The following is a 21,681-nucleotide window of genomic DNA, read 5'->3' on the forward strand; positions in this document are numbered from 1 at the left end:
CACTGCGCAGGTCAAGCTTTTCATTTCCGTTGCTTATTCATTTATTTCAGAACACCATTTATTCATTAGAGCACAAGATCCATTTCCATTACCACTTTTTAAATCTAAAGTTTACTCAGGTACAGTAAACATCCATTACCATATTTATACATTATATAAGGTTTATTAGCAAATGCTGATAAAATACTGAAAAGTGCACTTTTTCTTACAACTCTTAAGTAGGACCAGACTGGGAGAAAAATTCAAGCCAGGAGTCTAAAACACTCACTGACCAATTTATTAGGAAGCCCCAGCATATCTGCTCATTTATGCAAATATGTAAAGCTCAGTGGATAAAATCTTGTAGGCACAGGTCACACGCTTCAGTTAATGTTAACATCTAATGTGAAATCAGAATGTGGGAAACAATTTGATCTAAGTGACTTTGACCGAGGTACGGTTATTGGTGCCAGTTGGGTTGGAGCATTTCAGAAACTGTTATAGAAAGAAGGGCGAGAGAAAAATGGCCAGGGTGGTTCAAGCTGACAGGAATGCTTCAGTAACTCAAATAACCACTCTTTAAATCTATGAACTCACAGTTTAAGCTATTTTAATTGTTTCCTAAAATGAGTTCCTAATAATTTATAAGCATGAGTTGCATTACATTTAACAATTAAAAAAAAAACAACTGCTATGAAAGTTATCTCCTGAATCTCCCAAAGGCCAACACAGGCCAGATGTTCACATCCCATCCAATCTTATTATTCATTTATTAAACTGAATGGGTATTATGCATGGTAAGATCCATGGTCTACTTTCAATGCAAGTCCAGATAAATTTATGAGAGTTTTTAATTTCACCATATCAGCTGTAAACTAGTATAGAGTATCTTGGCTAATATAGTCAATATAGACTAATATAAATGTCTTGAGTAAGGGTCTCTCAATAATAGACAGCAATAGGACCAATTATGTTGTAGTTCATGTGATTAACAAGTTGTAATGCTGTGCTTTGAATTAATTACCTTGAGTAATGCCTCAGTGGGGTTTAAAGAGCTACTGATTGGAAGGTTGTAATTTCGAATCCCAGGACCTTATTATTATGCCACACTAAGTTGTTAGCTATCTACAGTATAATTAACTGAAAGAATAGGGGAGAAAAGCACTTGCACCTGGGACAGCTAAGCCAGCTAGGTTCATATATTTTCATATTGATATTTTCATTGAAAAGGATGGTCAACAGTGTTTTTTTCCCTTTAGGCTGAAAGAGAAATATTTTGGTTGTTTTGATCCTGATCTGAAACAGATTCTTAAATCTGAAATAGTCAGAATATCACCGGTAAAACATGAGTGCCCCCTAAAGGTGTTTTACAGCAGCTTATTTACATACCACTCGAACACCATATAACAAGACTTCTGTCTTAATTCTTTAATGTAGTCAAAGCATCAAAAACCTAAATCCTGCTTTTCTTGTATGCTTTCAGAACATATCTGTTCATCTGACTACTATTAGCTAAATGTGGAAGAAAACTTCAAAAATGACAGATCAGACCGCTGAAGGCCAAGGTAAATGCATTTAATTTCTAAATATACAAGGGTCTTTTACGAAGTACCTCACCTCTCTTGTGCTTTGCCACAAATTGAAATCCTGATCTTAAAATATTTTTAGCGCTCTTGAATGACCATGTGACATTAGCATACCAGTCTCATTTTTTTCCATTTGTTTTTTTTATCAGTGGGCTTCAAGAAGAGGTCCAAAGTACCTGGAGTGATGATTACTCAATTTGTAGAAGAGATTCCAGAAGGAAAAGCTCACCCAGACTTTACTCGCAAACCCATTGCTTTGACCATTCAAGAAGGTATACTTCTTTAACATAATTATTAAACTTCACAATACTGCTAAATAACACATAGGTAACTTTACATTTTTATCTTTATTTTATTATTACTTACTGAGTAATTACTTAGAAGTTAATAGTAGTGATTTATGCAGTACTAATATATATTAATAATGCTAATTTGTTCCTGCTTTGTCCCACTATAGTTACCTATGAGTTACTAAACAATATTGTAAAGTGTTACCATTACTGCTGATATTTTAGGGAAAGCCACACTACATTATACATCATGTCCATGTTTCCTGTCAAACAGGTAAATTAGCTATTTTCAAGGCCATTGTCATAGGGCACCCAGAACCTACTGTCACATGGGTCAGAAATAATGGAGACGTGTCTGACCAACATAAATATCAGACCAAGTTTGATCCCATTTCTCGAGAACACACACTTGAGGTAAGTACATTGTATTATTTATAGATCCTGCAAAAGAGACAATTCTGAAAATAATCTTTGCTGGCATCATTATGTTCTAGATGCCCAATGTTTCTCCAGAACAAGCTGACACCTACAAGTGTTTTGCAACGAATGAGTTTGGCAGAGCTTCAGTCACTGTTGTATTAAATGTTATAGAAGGTATGAAAACTGCTATGATGTCCTGTGTTTGCTTTCACATTCAATTAAATAATTCCAAATATGAGTAGTGTGCTTGCATTTCAGTGGGATACAAGAAAGACAAAGCAAAGAAAGATGCTAGTGAGTAGTGATATTATTATTATTATTATTATTATTATTATTATTATTATTATTATTATTATTAATAATAATAATAATAATCATCATCATCTCAAGTCACTGAGATATTTTCATGATTTTTTTTTCTCAACAGAACTGGAACCGATTGAACTCAAAACTGCACTGAAAAGAAAAAGGTGTCTTCACATTTACATTGTAACTCTAGTCAACCCCTTGCTTTTTGTTCCAGTTTCTAAACTTGTTTTCTGCAATGTCTACAGTAATGTGCGTCCAAAAACTGTACCAAAAAAGGAAGGAGAAATTGACCCCAAATTCTGGGAGATTTTGCTTAGTGCTGATAAAAAAGATTATGAGCACATTTGTTCTGAATATGGAGTGACTGATTTTCGATGGATGCTGAAGAAACTAAATGAAAAAAAAAGAGAAAGAGAAGAGCAGCAAACTGAGGTATTTCAGAGACCTTTCAGGTAATGAGTTCAATTCAGCTTGAAATTTGTACTATATTCTAATAATGGATCATCGCTATTCTCTCTCCAGTTTGTCAAAAGCATTTCCAATCTGAAGCACATTGAAGTGAAACCTAGTGGCACAGCATTGTTTGAAGTTGATTTGGACCTTGTAGACCCAAGTAGTAGAATATTCATCTACAAGGTAAGATGACTGAGAAAATGCTACTTATCTTGATTGACACATTCAACACAAATTCAAAGTGGCATGCACTGAGGCATTTTGTTTGAAATTTTATTAATTGGTAGGATGGAGAAATGATTGAGTACTCCAAAGACATGGATATGAAACACAGCCTAAAACAAGTGGGCAAAAAGTTTGTATTTACTATAAGGGACCTCCTTCCTGATGATGCTGGCCTTTATCAGTTAGATGTTGAGAATGTGACCATGTTCTCCACTGAATTTAAGAGTAAGTGAGCAGTTTAAGTAAGCTCTATGTGGTGTTCATAGATATTTATCTTAATACATTTCTCCTTAGTTCCAAAGGTGGAATTCCTGGTAAAGATTCAGGAAGTTAAAGCTATGGAGAGAGAAGATGCGATGTTTGAGTGCGTTCTATCTAATCCCTTCTCAAAAATCCTGTGGGTGGGGAAGAATGTCCCTGTGGAACAGGGAGAAAAATATGACATAACAGTTTCTGAAGACAAGCTGATTCACCGACTGGTGGTGAAAGACTGTATGCTGGTGGATAAGGGTATATATGCTGCTGTGGCAGGTATCAAGTCCTGTAATGCCTGGCTGATAGTGGAAGGTAAGCTCATTCTCCTTACTGTGTGTAAGAAATACAGAGCATAATCTATATAATATGGATAATAATATATTTTCCATGATGCTTGTCATTTCTGTTTCATGATCAAGCTGATAGTGATCCAAACCTACATGGCAAAAAGAAAGTCCGAAAAACAACACAGGCAGGAGGATCAGGCCTTGATCTGGCAAAAGTTGCAGCAGAACAGCAAATCAAGCTGCTGAAAGAGAAGGAGGAGGTGATATCAGACATCAAAACAGCTATGCCAGAGAAAGATGCAGAAGTTTCAGGAGACAGCAAAACTTCTGCATCTATATCAGGGTCTGGTATTGGATCTATGTCTGAGGGTGGTTCTGCTTTCGGGTCTAGATCTGGTTTAGGATCTGGTGCTAGCCCAGCTATTGGAGGGACAGGTAAGAATGGACAGCTGTTGAGCATTTTTAGTCATAGAAATAAAAAATTGACCAAAGAATTCTGGGAGATTTTGCTTAGTGCAAAAAGAAAGTATATGAGTGCATTTGAACTGAATCTGGAGTGACTGATTCAATATATATTGAATAGATGTCTGCATACAGTTATGCAATTTGAATCCAAAAGGTGTTTATAAGGTCCAATTAAGATGTACAGAGCATCTGATTTATAATTAAGGCAGAAAATGCCAGACCACTGGTGTGGTGCATCACCAATTAAGTTTGTCATGTGTGTGTATATATATATATATATATATATATATATATATATATATATATATATATTATTATTATTATTTTAGCCACAGGGTGGCACTCTAAGAATTCTCTACACTAGGGATATAAACAATCAGACTGAACAGATAAGGTGTTCTAAACAGATACAAATAGGAGACACATGTTTTTTGTTTGTTTGTGTTTAGTTTTTTTTAGAAAGCTTGACAGAAAGGATCACAGGTTGATCTATATCACATTCATCTTGTTGAAAATAGAGTTGTCCATTGAGAGATACTGAGACTTGAAACAAGGTTTTTACTTTCGAGTATGTGCAAGCAAGCAAGTGGTCACATAAGCCTAAAATTATTATTGAAATCTTTTATTTATAGTTTTAATATTAACAGGCTATTCATATTAACATTTTTTTTTAAATAAGTCTTTTAGAATATAGATAACAAACATGCTCATTATGATCATTTCTGCACCACAGTATGTTTGCATTAACTTACATCCAAATGATTTTTAATCTGTTAATCAAATTACTATCAGTGCAGGTATATTTACAGTTCCATCACTTGCCTTGATGTAAGCAGAGACGTGTGATGCCTGTAACAAATAAAAAAAAAGAGATTAATTTGAACATAAAACAAGCTTCTCATTTATTTGCACTGGTTTCTGAGAAATTCCCAACTCTGCTAGTGACAAGGGACATTCAGTATATCTCAGTAGAAACATGTCTGTGTTTGTGTCTGATTGTGGTTCAGGGGCTCCAGTGGAGGAAACAAGATCAGGCTTTGTGAAATCTGGAGAAAATGCAAACCTTACTTCTGCAGCCAGGAATGCAAATTCAGCCTCCAGTGAAGAATGCTGTGAAAATGGTCAGTGTTGTACAGGCAACATAATTAACTAACATTACTTATTTAACTGAAATGTAATATGACTGACAAAATGTATTTTAATAAGGACAGTTACAAATTTTTAAACAAAGTCATATTTAAAAGCCCATTGTTTGCCACAACCAAGTTTCCACAGGTCTATGGAATTTTAAATAAGTAAGCAGTTTCCAGTGTAAGAAAATAACAAACCCTTATTAACTGTAGTCACAATATACACTCTGAGTATGCTGAGTTAAAGCACAGGACCAAAATGCAAACATATGCATGAAAAATTATTTCTTTTATATTAACAAAAACTGTCAAGACAATGTATTTGTGAAAACACTTGTGCGGGAAATAATGCAGTTATTTGAGTGCATAAAAGATTCAAATTGATGACCTAAAACAAAATTATGCTTGGGGCCAGTTGCTAAATACCCAATACCTCCACCTGTGCTTCTGTTATATTATCAAGCATCCCTGACAAGCCAACCGCCAGAAAATGCAGCCTGTGGCAAGCCACCAACATTTGTCACTAGACTTAACGATGATAGAATGGATAGAGGTGGTTCCAATGATGCAAAAAAGGTAACACACACACATACACAGAGAGAGAGAGAGAGAGTATTATTTGCATCTATTACATACAATTATTTTGTATAGAATATAAATGTCTTATGTATACTATTGTTTACTATTTCCTTGATGGGTGTCAATAATTCTGAAACTTTCTGTAAACATTTTTGTACATTTTCAATTTTCAATATTATTCTAGGTCTACTAAAATATGCTTGTTTTTCACATCAGCCTTCTGAAGTGCCTACTTGCAAAAGTTCAGGCACTCCTAAACTGACTAACCAAAGTGGCAAGAATACCAACTCAGATGAACAAAAGTTTGCAACAAACATCTGTAACAGTCAAGCCACAATTACAGCTGGAGGTATCAAGTCTATTTATTATGTTCCTTCTAACCTGATTATCATGAATGATTAGATATGACATTAGAAGAATTTAAAATAGCAAATGCAGGCATAGTAGCTTAATATTTATCACATTTGCCTTGCATCTTTGGGGTTTGGGGTTTGTTATCCATCTCTGCCTTGTGTGCACATAGTATGTGTGTTGTCCCTGCTTCAGGTGTTTTCTCTGGGTACTCCATCATTCCAAAGACGCTGTTGTTGGCTAATTAGTGTCTAAATATTGTATGTAGTGTGTGAATGGGTGTGTGTGTGTGTGTGAGACAGGGTTGGCACTGTCCAGGGTATCCCCTGCCTTGTGCCCTGAGTCTCCTGGGATAGGCTCCTGTTTCCCTGTGATCCTGTGTTGGATAAATGGTTCAGAAAAATAAAAATAAAAAAGCTAGGTATCTGAGCTGGTATTTTCTATAAATGTTTTAGATGTTCCTCAATTTGACCGTGATGAATTGTGCAAGTTCTCCAAACCTGTGGTGGTTAAAGCAGGCCAAAATGCAACCTTTAAGATGATGTTCCCACCACAAGATTCTCTGGAAATCAAGTGGTTTAAGGAAGGTTCTGAGCTGATAGATGGTGGTGGAGTGAAAGTGGTAAAGGAATCAAACTACAGCTGCCTTCAAATTAAAAACTGTCTGCAATCAGATGCTGGAGAAATTAACATCCAGCTGAAAAACCTTTATGGAGCTGTAGAGGCCTTATCAAGACTGATTGTACTTGGTAAGGTAACTTTTTAAGACAAATATAATATTATTTTACTTCTTTGTCATTCTTTTGAACATTTAAGAATTTTGGTAATATTTGTTCTTTAACCAGGCAAGCCCAGTCCACCAAAAGGCCCAGCTGAGCTATTAGAATGCACATCCTCTGTAATTGAACTCAAGTGGAACCCACCAAGTAATGATGGTGGCTCACCAGTGAAGAATTACATAATTGAGAGGCAGCAAACAGGCCAAAGTATCTGGAAAAAATTAGGGGATGTCTCGGCTGATCAGCTTACGTTTAGGGACAGAAATGTGTGCCATGGAAAGAGATATTCCTACCGAATTTATGCAGAAAACTGCGAGGGCATTGGGGACCCACTGGAGACAGACCACATTATGGCTGGAGCTTTAGGTAAGAGACTGAAGGGTCAACATACATATTTCATTGTGGACAAACCAGCTAGTTGAATACATGAAATAAAATGAGTGAACAAATAATACCTGCTATTTTGTTGCAGTATTCCCTGACTGTCCAGGTCCTCCTACAATTGTCAGTGCTTTCAAGAATTGCATTAATCTAGAGTGGGCTCCTCCAGAGAAGGATAGAGGAACCAAAATCCTGGGCTACCAGCTAGAGAAACGAAAAAAAGACACAAGCCAGTGGGTGTCATTAAACTCCATTAATGAACCCATTGAAGGTATATAGTAACTATATCTTTGATGCTTTAGCTTTGACAGTTCACTTCTTATTACTTAGTCAGTCAATCATTTAGTGCATTCAGTGTTTTCTGGAAACCCATACATTTAATGAATTTAAGATGAATGAAAATAGTCAAACATGTCTTTTCACTTTTTTAGCATTAAAATATTCTGTGAAGAAAGTGTCTGAAGGATCAGAGTATGAGTTTAGAGTGTCAGCCATTAATGCATCAGGAGCTGGAGAGCCCAGTCAGCCCTCTCAGATGGTCTGTGCTAAAAATCCCAACAGTAAGTGGTGGATACGTTAGGAAATAACATAAAAGTCAATTATTAATTTTAAAGTTTTCTAACTATTTTGAATACATTATACTGTCTGTCTGTTGATATACTGTCTGTCTGTTGATTTTCAGTGAAACCTCATTTGAAGGACCCTGTACATTTCATGGTTGTAAGAGCAGGAAACACTGTGAGAATTGTAGTAAATTATGAAGTAAGTCATTTTTAGATTACCCCAATGTTGTTTTTATGTGTAAGACCTTTCTTTTTATTTATTTCTGCATATAAATAATTTTTACAAAATACTTTTCAAAAGGCATCCCCATCTCCAGAAATAAGCTGGTCAAAAAATAATGAACCCGTGCCTCCATGTTTCAAAACTGTCAACACCGAAGGCGTGTCAGTACTCACCATACCCAACTCAAAGCGCTCAGACTCAGGCGTGTACACCATCATGGCTAAAAACTCTTGTGGGAAGACTAGTTTTGACATAGATGTCAGAGTAACAGGTAACATTAACCTTACTGTCCCTCATTAGCCTCTACCTCACTCTTATAGTTCTCACACCAATCATATTATGTTTGCACTTTCTTCCAAGCTGAGATGGTCCAATTTTTCTAATAGTCCATACAGCTGTCATGTCATAATAATTGATTTTGCATGGTGAATACAATATTCAGATCACATGAAGGGAATTTTATAATCCAGTGAAGAGCTTGCAGCTAATTTATTCTGAAGCTATACATTATTCTAATCATTATACCTCAAGGTCAGATGGCTCCCTGCTGATTTATTGATATCAAAGCACTCTTTTGTTGCCAGATGAACCCAAGAAACCAGGCCAAGTGACATTGGAGCAGCGGGAACATGGTAAAGTGATCATCACATGGGCCCCATCACCAGAACAGGAACTGGATGATCAGCTGCACTACATTATAGCAAAATATGACACCATCAGTTGTATATGGCACACGATAGCTACTCGCCTCTTCTGTACAAGCTACACTGCTGATATCCAGCCTGGACATGAGTATCATTTCAGAATCTATGCTAAAAATGACATGGGAATGTCAGAGCCTTCAGAATCACCAGTATGGGGTGTTTACAGCTTAAAAAGTAAGAAGATCTGTTTGTGTTTACATGAGAACTAAATATTCTGATCAGTATTATTAACTGATTTTTACTAATCATCATTTTAAAAGTAGGCTTTTTTAATCTCACACAGTATTCTTAGAGTTTCAGCCATTTATAAACGTGTCACATCAAAATTCACTTCCAGTTACGAATAAGCAGTGTTCCTGATTGGCAGTTCTACTAATAACAGGCCCTTATTTATCAATCAAGTTGTGTTCACACAAGCCAAACTAAAAGTTTGCATCAGATTTATAAATGTTTAAGAAAAAATGATGTTCTTTAAACTCCTATTTATATATTGATCATCTGTAAGTGCACAGCTCATTTGCATGTGGTGACACTCACAACAGTAAAGGGCAACAGGATGCTGGAAACACAAAACGGCTATGAAACAGTTATTTTGGCTCACTTCTTGGTAAAGAAAAACTATTTAGCAGCATACTAAAAGCAACTTAAAAGCTGTTTTCAAAAGAAAAAAAAATACTGACAAGGTTAATTATGTGTAAATTAGGTGAGGTGTGAAAATTCATTAGAAATAAATGAAAGATAAAAATGGAGAAGAAAAAAGATCTACACTTTACCAAAGTGATCATGGACACCAGGTACATCACATAGACTAATATTTATAACTAATATAACTAATGATATAACTCATATATATATAGTTTTTATTAATTCCAGTAATGAAAAAAAAATCCTCAGTGGCATTCTTAGTGGTAGCCCCTGACCTGATGAACTGTCATGAAGATATGTTTTGATGGAGACAAAACACTTCTAAAATTCATTCTGGATAAGGGCATCTGCTAAATTGTGTAAATGTAAATAAATAAGCAATTTAAACTTGACAGAATAATCTAGCACAGTAATCCTTGCAAATTAGATAATTTCTATACAAACTGAGGATTTCCTCAGCTGTGTCATCTGGATACAAACATTTATTGAATACAAAATACAAGATTTATAAGATAGTTGTTAAGGTTAAGGCCGTTGTGAGTTTACATCTGGAGCAAGGCCCTTAACCCTCAATTGCTCAGTTGTGTAAAATATGTCTCTGGATAAGGGTGTCTACCAGATGCCAGAAATGTAAATGTGAATAGATCTGTTTGTTATGCAGCTTCTTAAATGAGGCCCAAAATCTCATTTAACAGCAGAACCTTTGGGGCCGTTGCCAATACCTGGTAACAACTGGTAATAATAAAATTACTTTGCACAGTTATTTCACAGCTATGTAATATTTATGTTTGTCTAGATTCACTATCAAGAGCTCCACCAGCTGTGATTACTTTTGAGAGGCCCCCCTCCATTTCGGTTCCACTAAAAGTCCACACTCCACCAAAGGGCTACCAGTGCTACATGACTTGTGCTGTTCGAGGCTGCCCCAAACCCCATGTGTCTTGGTACCTGAATGGCATCTGCATCAACTCTAATAAACACTACTACATCACCAATGCTCATGGTGTGTGCTCCATGTACATCCTCAGAGTGGAGCTTGAAGATGCTGGCGAATATAAAGTAGTTGCAGTCAACTCATTTGGAAAAGCAGAGTGCTCTGCCACCCTTACAGTTAAAGGTATTATTATTATTATTATTATTATTATTATTATTATTATTAGCAGTAGTAGTAGTATTAGTAGTAGTACTAGTGTTATTATTATACAGTGATTCAGCAGAAGTACTGTTGTTAATGTTTTTTTCTGTTTTTCAGATTGAAATTTGGCACTTCAAAGATTTCGATCTTAATAGTGGGATCCTTACAGATGGTTAAAAAAAACATATTTAGACTTTACTACAAAAAAGCCATTTGAGCAAAGTGAGATTGTCTTAAATATAGTTCAGTGCAGCTAGTGTTTGCATTTTAAAGATTCCAATAAAACAAATTTCTTTCTAATGTATTTTTAGATATTTTTATTCATTTCAAGCCTTGCATTCTGCTTCTTCTAGAGAAATTAATGCTAACAATTTGAAAAAAAAATCTGACAATAGAACAGAAGCTTAAAAAATATAACATCTAGAAATATGGGTAATAATCTTATATTTGTTTTATTGTATTATTACAAAAGAATATATTAGCTAAATTTGACTCCATTTAAAATATTTTTAATTGTTAGTCATTTTTGTAGTGTGACAATTGTTACAAGTAGTTAAAGTCAAATGTGCTTTAAAAACATACAAGTCCTATGAGTTTTATCAGTAAAATCTGAAATGCAAAAGTTTTTTTTTAAAGATTAATTATTAAGTAATTTTGTCCTAAATACACAGCCATAGCTGCAAGATTTACAGACCTGAATATCAGTGCCACATTTGACAGATGCAGTTTACTACTAGGATATGAGGAGGCTGGTATTTCATGACACACCCAGAAGTGTCCACGGGGTGCTCAGTGAAATACGGCTGTCAGATGAAGGTTTACATTACATGTTTACACACACAGTGTCGCTTGGTGTTCAGTGCTTGTATGTGGCTTTGTAGTGATTTATTATGAAATATAAAGGGGCTATCGGGGCCTTGTCATACATTAGCTGTATAAAAAATGAATAAAGATTATCTTACACAATAGTTTCTAGTGTCCAATGTATACCCACTAAAACCTATGTTCATGTTACTCATTATAAAGGGGATAACTGCAGCTAGATATTACATATTTCAAGCTAAAGCTTTACACTGAAGATTTTTCCAACACAGTACTGCTTGATGATAAAGCAGTACAAACTGTAGACATGTAATGATTTCTTTTCTCAATATCCGGTGACCCCAGACAACAACCGGGTTACCTTTTGAGTTTGGTTTCTTCCCTACTGCTGTCTCAGAGAGTTTTTCTTTGCCACTGTATGTTAAGCAAACATAAAATACCCAAAGAATAGTCTAGAATGTAGACCCAATTATTCCTCATCCATCACATTTTACAGTTGCCATCACAAACTGGAGCAGGTAGCATTGCTCAAGCAGCCACTAAACCCAGACTTCTTTTGGATGGTCATCCATCATATTTTAGAAAATGTACCTGAGTCCAGTGGTGGTGAGATTTACATCATTCATTTGGCCAACATTTGGTTATGTAAGTGGTATCTTTAATTCCTTTAATTCCTTTCCTGATTATACATAAGTGTTACACATCTTGGTAGTGGTTAATTTAGCTTTCCTCTGTGTTCATATTTGTCATTTAAAAGAGAAATTTCAGGCCTCTAAAGAATGATCCAGTAGAGAACAAGAGATTGAGAGGTGCTCTCTTCTTACAGAAAAAAAATAGTTAAATGAAGAATATTATTATTAAGTAGGAGTCACATGAACCATGTTTTTTTCACTGTGTTTTTCATTTCTGACTCCATGTTACTAGTCACCTAAAAGTAAAGGTCAGCTTTGTCATTGGCCCCTATGGGATCCCAGCTGCAGTGAACACTACACAGGAAATCAAGAGAGGAGACAAGAAAGCCTAGAATGGCATAATGAGTTTTTAACCAGGAAGAAAGTAGAAGCATGATGCAATACGTCAGATGTAAATTATAAATAGCCTTTAATTGCAGTGCATTGATAGCGAAAGAACATACCACAGACCACCCACATTACAGCTTCTCTTCAAATTAGCTTATAAGGAGCCAGAAAATAGACTTTCAACATCTGGGTAGGGTTACAACAAACATCAATCCCTGCAAAGCTTTAAAACATAGTTTGAAAAACATACATTCTGTAGTTTCAGGTCAGTTTCCCTTCTAATCAAATGTCTGGAAAACAGGAAAATGTACAGTTATGAAAAAAAGTAAATGGGAGACCATTAGAGACTAAGGTAGTGTTTGCCACAATTTCTACATGCTAAGAAAATAAAAGACCTGCTTCTGGCAGTTGACAATCTGAACTTGTTGCACAGTCTTATAACCCCCAGGGTACATACAGTACATGGTTTACAAAGAGAGCACATAGGCTTAGAAAGGTAGAGTGGAGCAATGTCCATGTAAAGCTTTACATGATGTGAGCAGTTCGTATTAAACTGGTAAAAACACTAATCCTAGTATCAAAATTGAAAAAAAGTAAATACAGGGTGCAACCCAAAGAGGTGCAAGGAGTAATATGTTGAGCATTTTTCATCTGCAACAAAGTATGTTACCTGCACTGTTTATCAATGCTTTAAATTGTCTGGGAGAGGTGCAACATCAGGACACATTACAGACTTTTGTAACAACTTTGATATACACCTTTCACTAGCCCTTGAGAAATCTGTCATACTCTATAATTTAAGGTAGTAAAACAGAAGGATGCATAAAGTATTTGGTGTCTTTATGATTAAGTGAAGGATCACCACCTGGCTTTTTATAAATGCTGAGGTCCTGAAATAGTTTTTGGTAATTCATTTCTACCTAGATATTTTTTAAACTATTTACACAACAGCCATACATTATTGTCCTGCAATTTAGGTAATTACATTTTTAAACATACAGTATATATATTCAAAAAAGTGTGTATTTGTATCAGCCTTTGTTTGTTCTTTTTTATTTTTTCACAAAGCTGTGTTTTATCCAAGCTATATATGAGCAGATACTTTTGTCCTAACAAACATGTCTTCAATGTTAGCAAGCATCCCATAGCACTGCATTATGGCCATCTCAGTTAAGCTGCTAGTGTGAAGCTTGGTTTTTTACTGTACAGTTTAAAATATCAACTTCAATAAATTCAATAAATCCCATGTGTACCTGCTTAGTCATGCAAATATCCAATCAGCCAGTCATGTGGTATCTAAAGAGCACAGCAGTTTCTGAAATATTCAGTCCAGTCAGTACCAACAAGGATACCACTGTCAAAGTCAGTGAGATCACATTTTCCACATTGTGATGTTTCATGTGAACATTAACTGAAGTTCTGCACCTGTATCTCCATGAATGTATGAAATGCACTGCTGCCACTTGATTTATCTGATTGGATAACTGCGTCAATCAGCTGGCACTACTGTAAAAGTGGCATGAGCAGGTATTTGGGGGGGGGCTGATGGAATCTCAAACAGTTCACATGTGACATGGTCTATGTTATTATTGTTGCTGTTATTTTAATTGCAGATAAATTTTGAAAGTTGGGGGTGCTTCAAAGGCACACCCTCAGCACCCTCACTTCCAATGTCCTAGAACAGGTGAAAGTGTGTGGACACCTGACCATTTACTTCTTGAATATAAAACCATGGGAATTCATAGGGATATGGTCGCTGCTTTGATGCATATTGCAGCCTCCACTCTTCTGTGAAGGCTTTCCATTATATTCTTGACCGTGGTTCTTGGGAATTGTGTCTGAACAGCTAAAAGAGTATTAGTGAGGTCAGGTACTGATCTCAGGGGAGAAAAAGCTTGGCATGTAGTCAGTGTGATTTCATCCAAAAGTTCAGAGGGGTTGAGGTCAGGGCTCTTGGCAGTACATGACCATGGCAATACATGCTTTTATGGAACTCATTTTGTACACAGTAGTATTGTCATGCTGAAACATGTTTGGGTTTGAGGAAATATAGGTTTTAAGGGAAAGCTGTCAGGGTAGCCTGTTGATGTGAAATATAAACCTGCTGCAGTAGATATGTTACTGTACAAAGTGTGATTTGTTATCATATCAACATTAGACACATTTCTATGCAGAATACAGTTATTGTTTTTAAAAGTGTTTTATATCACACATGGCTCTGGGTTTTGAGTGGAAAACGGTGTTGTTTTAGATGTCCTTTCGTTGTCTAATAAACAGGAACCACAATCGATCATATTACATGACGTTACTATGCTGTAAATGGTACATCTTATCTAGTGCAATTGGAATCACAACAGTCAGAAACTGGATACAGCATGACACAGGGATGAGGTTATAGACCTCTTAATACTAACACACTAAAGACCTGTGAAGATTTTCTTTTGAGATTAGTCTGAGATTCAGTTACTCTTGAGTGGATGGTGAACTCCTATACTACCATGCTTGGGCAGGCTTCTTAATAATTCTTCAGTTTTTCCTCTATTTTATTTTTATATTTACTTTCTATTTTATTCTACAATAATAATGAAGACATTAACGCTATGAAAAAACACATCTGGAATTATGCGGAGACCAATAAAATCAACATATATCAAACAGAAATCAAATCTATTTTATATTGTAAATAATCAGCTTCATGACAGAGCTTCACCCTGAACGTTCCCAAATAAGCTTTATCCACTTTATTCTCCCGAATGAAGATAAGCCAGGAGATCCTATTAAACATACCCTTTGATGCAGAAGAAACATTAACTTGACTGTTAAAATATATATAGAATTGAGTTTGTCCTCATTTTTATCCAGTAGTGTATATAATTTCAACAGGACAGAATATGACCATGTGGGAATAAAGCAAAAATCATCACAATATCAACTTGAATTTTGACCTTTCATTCTTTATCATGAAATATGAACAGACCATGGGCAGGACCTCCTCCTTAATGTAAGCCTCACCCAAATAAAAGCCGTTAACACCCATGACAGCTGAGTGACTTCGCTACCTATGGGGTTGCTCATTCAGTCTACTAATATTTACTGCTGTAAAAGGAGCAATTGCACTAAAATCCAAGTGTACAAGGATTATAAGGTAAGCCCTTCCATTTGTAATCTATAACTAGGTGTCTAGGATACTTGACCTAATCACACTTTCTTAACATTTCACTTATTTATCTTTAATATGTGTCGTAAAATGGGCTGTTATGTAGAATTAAAAAGAATTAATCAGAACAAACCTACAATAGGAGGAACATTATACCTTCAGCAAAGGGGAAAAAATAGATTCAGAGTACTGATGTGTGTTTAGTGCCAAAACTAAACACTTTCCTAAATAAGTCTTTTTTGTTTTTCTTTTAGTAAATAAGTTGTTTTTTTTTAACAGAAGTCAGACTAGAGTAAACTGAACTGTATGCATAGATCATCCTTAACATCACGTTACTTTTCAGTGTTTTCTGTGTGTTAACTTGTGATCTGACTATTTGTTCAAGAACTGAAATGTATCTTGTTGAAGAGCAGTTCTCATGAAAGAAACCACTGCATGTCCACAGTTTTCCTGATTTCAATTCAATTCAATTCAATTTATTTTGTATAGCGCCTTTTACAATGAACATTGTCTTAAAGCAGCTTTACAAGAGAAGATAAACGGAGAAAGGGGATAATAAAAAATAATGAAATAAAAAATAACTAAATAACTAGAAATAAAAATAAATTATTAAATTAAATTATTACACTATTTTATCCTTAATTTATTTTATCCCTGATTTGACTTGTGTTCATTCAGACACTAGAATTATTTTCATATAAAATACAGCAAAGAATAAAAAAAATGAGCTGATGAGCAAGGGTCTCTGTGTTCTATTTTGTCACTTTTATTTATTTATTTATTTATTTATTTATTTATTTATTTATTGCTTCTTTAGCAGAGCTCTTATGGCTGCCAGCATATCCCTCATAGTTTTATTAGGCATGTGACCTATCAAAAGCAGAGCCTAAATAGCTGCTGATGCATCGAGAAGGATCTCATAGCTGTAGAATGTCATTAAAAGCTACATCGTCAGCTTCATATTACTTCACATGCAGTGTCAATCATATCAAACTCTTAATATATCTTTATTGGCTAATAATGGAGGTCACAGCCATTTCTTAAAGTAGGTAGGTGCTGTAACACCTATCTCGACATATAATTTCCCACTGAAGCTTTTAAAAATAATTAGGGAAGAATTTTAAAAGAATCTAAAGAAATGTAACTATTGAGAATATCAACAGTATGATGACAGAATGATTAGTGTATGATTTATAAAAGCATTTCAACATCAGATACCTGCAGAAGAGAGATGGCCTGGTTTTATTATGTGAATAAGAGGGGATGGATCACCATGTCCATGTTGGTTAAATAAGGACCTCTCTTCCCTGCCATCCTCATATGCAAGCCTCTTTGGTACTGAAGATGCCAATAAGATCCAATATTACACATAAATCTAAATATTATTTAATGAAGCAAATATTAGGAAACAAATGCGTTTTGGATGCTGATTCAACAAAATTTGTAAATATGACATATGAGATATGACATATGAAATATGAGATATTAGTTATTATTGTGGTATATTTTGCTGATCTAATTACCCTTTTTATTTTCAGAGCCAAGCCACTTTTTAAAACTGTGAAATAAAAAGCACAGTAACATTTTAAAAATGTCTGCAAAAGGTAAGTGTTCTTTGTTTTGTTTTTTTGTTTTGTTTTGTTTTTTTGCTTAGCATTTTTTTACAGCAGTTTACCAAACCTGATTCCGAAGTCCTGCTTATTTTAAGAACATGAAGCTCTTGACCTGTATCTGCATGATTTCTTTGTATTGTGCTGTTGTATAATTGGCTGATTGCATAACTGCAGAAATGAGCAGATGTACAGACATTCCTATTAAAGTGGACGTTGTGTGTATTTCTGCTAGCAGAGCAAAAATAAACAAAGTTTTGTGCCTAATCAGAGTCATGCCAATGTTCAGTATAACTGCACTCCTGCTAGTGTTTGAATATGATGTATAATTTAGATAAATATATATAGTTTGTCATCAAATTGTGATTTCATTGTGTATAGTAAAATTGTAATTATATAGTAATAACTTGAGCTTGAGTGAGTGGTTTTATTCCAGTGTTTTGAAAATATATGATTTAGTCATATTGGCTCCGACATTCATGTTAACCAATATACATAATTAAACAGAGCAAATTCAATGTTGTTTGTTTGTTTGTTTAATGCAGTAAAAGGACAGACAGTATAAACTCTAAACATCTCTAAAATTATAGGAACAATTTACACTAAATGAAATTTATTAATTAATTAATACATTTTAATTAATAATAAATTTATAAATAAATTTATTAATATTAATTTATATACTGATTACCAACAAAAATAAATCCTCAGTTAGATGTATATGTTAATTTTGACTAGAGATTATTATTATTATTGACCATATTATTTTTTTTTTATGCTCCTACACATTTCTTCTGTCATGCTGCTTCTCAAGCTTTGTTATTTGCTGAGATGTTACTTTTACTTATGTAGTAATGTTTTATGCTCGTCATATAATTTCCTTATAAGTATTTGTTCAGCTAAAGTGAAACAGAGGCTCTCATTCACTGCCATATCACTATAGCTTTGCTGGCACTTTATTTGGAACACCTTTACACCTACTCATTCATGAAATTATTTAGTCAGCCTATCAGGTGGCAGCAGAGCAATGCAGAATATCATTCAGATACATACCAGCAGCTTCGAGTAATATTCACATCGACCATTAGAATGGGGAATAAATGTGATCTTAGTTATTTTCACTGTGGCATGGATGCCAGATAGGCTCATGTGGGCATTTCTATAACTGCTAATCTCCTGGGATTTTCAACAGTGTCTAGAGTTTACTCAGAATTTGCAAAAAAAATAAAAAATCCAGCAAGCTGCAATTCTGTGGATGGAAATGCTTGTAATTTGAGAATAGGCAGATTGGTTGAAGCTGACAGAAAGGCTACAGTTACTCAAATAACCACTCTGTACAATTGTGGTGAGCAGGAAAGCATTTTAGAATGCACAATAAGGATTGTTGCTGATTATTGTGCATGGCCTCATGGCCACAATTTACCTGTCTACAGGCTGAATCCAGCATGATAATGCACCATGTCATAAAAGAAAGTTGACAATGACAATGAGTTCAGTGTTCCTCAGTTGACTTCCCAGTCACCAGACATGAATCCAGCTGAACACATATGGCATATGGTAGAACGGGAAATTCGAAACATAAATCTGCAGAAATTGTGTGATGCAATCATGTCAACAAGGACCAAAATCTCAACACAATATTTTCAACATCTTGTGGAATCTATGCCAGTGAGGCTGTTCTGATAGCAAAGTAAAGTTCTACCAAGTATTAGCATAGTGTTCCAAATAAAGTGCTGAGTGAGTGTATGGTGTGCATGAGCTATACCCGCTTTTATTCCTAATTAGGGTCACAGGGATCTGCTGGAGCCTATCCCAGCGCACATTGGGTAAAAGGCAGGGGTACACCCTGGACAGATCGCCAGTCCATCACAGGACCACATATAGACAGACAACCACACACACTCACCCCTATGGGCAATTTAGAATTAGCAATCCACAATTAGCATACATGTTTTTGGACTGTTGGAGGAAACCAGAGTAACTGGACTAAACCCATGCAGGCACGGGGAGAACATGCAAACCCCACACAGAAAGGCCCCTGCCTGTTCGAACCCAGGACCTTCATGCTGTGAGACAACAGTGCTAACCACTGTGCTGCTCTGCATGAGCCGTGTTTGGCCAATTCCGTATTGAATTAGTGAAAATACTGCAAGTAGCGCCTAAACATTATTGATGACACTCAGTGAGGTCGTATTGACCTGTTACTCTTTGTCAAGCAAAGCAATTTCAAATAGGCCCTGGTTTTATTAGCTCATTTCATGGAATAGATCCCTGAACTCCGGAGGTTGGTTAGGATCTATTTACAATACCAAAACACTGCCAAATACCAAAATGGTAGCACAGGCAAGGGTCAAAACACAAATGGACACAAAATAAGAAGATGATCCAATGAGTAGTCTGGTGTACAGATAAAGGGTTTAAACCAGTGTGTTTAAATACTGTGAAATGGGCAAGCACTGTTTGATGTTTCTTTTTCTTCATTAGTTCCAATCACACACGACATTTCCTGTTTTTGAGACTATTCAGTGTCAAATAGCTTTCCCACTGCAACCAAGCCATTGTAGATTTTGTTGGTAATGCTACCGAGACCACCTCAATGGTTGTCCAACTGTAATTGCTGTGTTGTCACATTCACTAACAAACCACACCAAAGAGGAAAATGCACCTTGGATCGATTCAAACAATGTAAACACTGTGTATGTGAAAGCAACCTTAAGTTCCTACAGCTTCCCTGTGCAGCATGATCACAAAGAGAGGATGAACTAGTTACAGTTGTGGCAAAAAGTGCAGTGCCATTGCCTAGTATATTCAAACCCTACAGCTCAACGTGTGGGAAGGAAGGCATTAGATAATAACAAACACCTAACAAAAAACAATGCACCAATGTCTTTAAAGATACTTTTAAAGGCATCATTAACATGAATATGTATGGGTATGATATCTCAGCAGCACCAGTGACAATGCAACAGCTGTGTGTCACATAAACCTACTGTAAAATACAACAGTTACAGCACTATTCAATTAAATGCAGGAAATGCAGAAACCATGCTAAATATAATGCAGAAATTGAGGTCAGTAGTCGGTTTAGACCTCGGGAGAGCAGGACCTCTGCTGGTGGGAAAGGGGTACTGTCTGGTATGGTAAAAAAAAAAATAAATAAAAATCACAGAAGTGAATGAATAAATCTGTTTCATCAAAGGTCAACAGAGCTGTAATGAATTACCTTCAACAAAGGTAATTCCAATGAATCAGGCATAGCTGTCACAAACATAGTATTTAGTAACAAAGTATTTTCAGCCAATCAGCAATGGTGTATAGTTCTAACTTTCATATCTATATCTATATTCATGTGCACCCAATGCCACACTTTCCAGTGGAGATGACATGACCTGTGTTGATTAGTAAAGCTGTTTGCTAACCTCAAGTCTCCATTTCTCTTTTCTCTGTTTAACGATCATTTACTGAGCTAAAACAGTTTTGAGTCATCTGGTCATACCCGAGTCATGTACAGTTAACTGTGCAGGAATGCAATTTCAGTACCTGATGTTATAGTCATCTGTCGAATCTGTTAAAATGTCGGCTTTAATGTTTGGTTTCTTCACTATTAATCTAATATTTACCAGCAAGTAATTTACTAGCTATTGTTTCCAATACTATAGCAATTTACTGCCCTCTTGTGGCTGACTGGTTACACATTACTTTTCTTTTTCTTTTTTTATTATACCGTAGATGCCATAATGGCAAGGCAAATTCCTTTTGTTATTGTTATTGTTATTAAGAATTTATAATTCATAATTTTCTAGATAAATTTAAGAATGTATGTTCTTTTGTGATATTAACAGTGGAAATCAGGAAAAGTTCCAGAATACCTGGTGTTATTATCACACAATATGTAGAAAAAATACCACATGGAAAAAGTACACCAGACTTCACCAGAAAACCCATGGCTGTCAACATTATGGAAGGTATACAAACAACTTTATATTATACATTGAATTTATTTCACAACTTTACACATATATATATATATATATATATATATATATATATATATATATATATATATATATATATATATATATATATATATATATATACATACATGGAAGGGGCTAAAGCACTGATCAAAATCATAAATGACTGGGTACAATTTTTGCTTGTTAAAAAGTAAAGTATCTACATCTATATCATTTAATATAGCTGCTAACAACTTAGCAAAGGAATAAAGGATTGAAACAATGAGTCTGAATGAAGCTGCAGCCCATACCAGTGGAGCCATTTCAAACCTTTAAAAAAGAATGCCTTATATGTTAC

At 35.2% G+C, this 21,681-nt stretch overlaps 2 protein-coding genes across 2 annotated transcripts in view; both read left to right on the top strand.

Annotated features, from left to right (window-relative positions):
• Nucleotides 1-1,495: 1,495 nt before the first annotated feature.
• On the top strand, nucleotides 1,496-11,660 carry igfn1.4 (immunoglobulin like and fibronectin type III domain containing 1, tandem duplicate 4). The gene is made up of 23 exons (XM_058403724.1): nucleotides 1,496-1,544; nucleotides 1,715-1,837; nucleotides 2,130-2,269; nucleotides 2,350-2,449; nucleotides 2,534-2,569; nucleotides 2,703-2,745; nucleotides 2,830-3,016; nucleotides 3,107-3,220; nucleotides 3,325-3,487; nucleotides 3,557-3,829; nucleotides 3,937-4,239; nucleotides 5,277-5,390; nucleotides 5,863-5,975; nucleotides 6,195-6,327; nucleotides 6,785-7,078; nucleotides 7,175-7,474; nucleotides 7,581-7,760; nucleotides 7,921-8,049; nucleotides 8,172-8,251; nucleotides 8,354-8,546; nucleotides 8,860-9,153; nucleotides 10,421-10,741; nucleotides 10,877-11,660. The coding sequence occupies exons 1-23, from the start codon at nucleotides 1,496-1,498 to the stop codon at nucleotides 10,879-10,881; spliced, it is 3,687 nt and encodes a 1,228-aa protein (XP_058259707.1). The 3' UTR covers nucleotides 10,882-11,660.
• Nucleotides 11,661-15,642: 3,982 nt separating this feature from the next.
• The window catches only part of LOC131361997 (immunoglobulin-like and fibronectin type III domain-containing protein 1), a 16,677-nt gene continuing 10,638 nt past the window's right edge, over nucleotides 15,643-21,681 (top strand). The window contains exons 1-3 of the mRNA XM_058403703.1: nucleotides 15,643-15,745; nucleotides 17,296-17,361; nucleotides 21,210-21,332. Coding sequence (XP_058259686.1) covers nucleotides 17,349-17,361; nucleotides 21,210-21,332 — 136 coding nt within the window. The 5' untranslated portion in view covers nucleotides 15,643-15,745; nucleotides 17,296-17,348. The remainder of the gene's footprint in view (nucleotides 15,746-17,295; nucleotides 17,362-21,209; nucleotides 21,333-21,681) is intronic.

Source organism: Hemibagrus wyckioides, linkage group LG11, assembly GCF_019097595.1.
Source record: "Hemibagrus wyckioides isolate EC202008001 linkage group LG11, SWU_Hwy_1.0, whole genome shotgun sequence".
Taxonomy (NCBI): domain Eukaryota; kingdom Metazoa; phylum Chordata; class Actinopteri; order Siluriformes; family Bagridae; genus Hemibagrus; species Hemibagrus wyckioides.

Coding starts and splice junctions, on each gene's coding strand:
- igfn1.4 (XM_058403724.1), top strand. CDS start 1,496: ATGTGGAAGAAAACTTCAAAAATGACAGATCAGACCGCTGAAGGCCAA. Junction 5,976..6,194: donor GTTCCAATGATGCAAAAAAG/GTAACACACACA, acceptor TTTTCACATCAG/CCTTCTGAAGTGCCTACTTG. Junction 8,050..8,171: donor CTGTGCTAAAAATCCCAACA/GTAAGTGGTGGA, acceptor GTTGATTTTCAG/TGAAACCTCATTTGAAGGAC.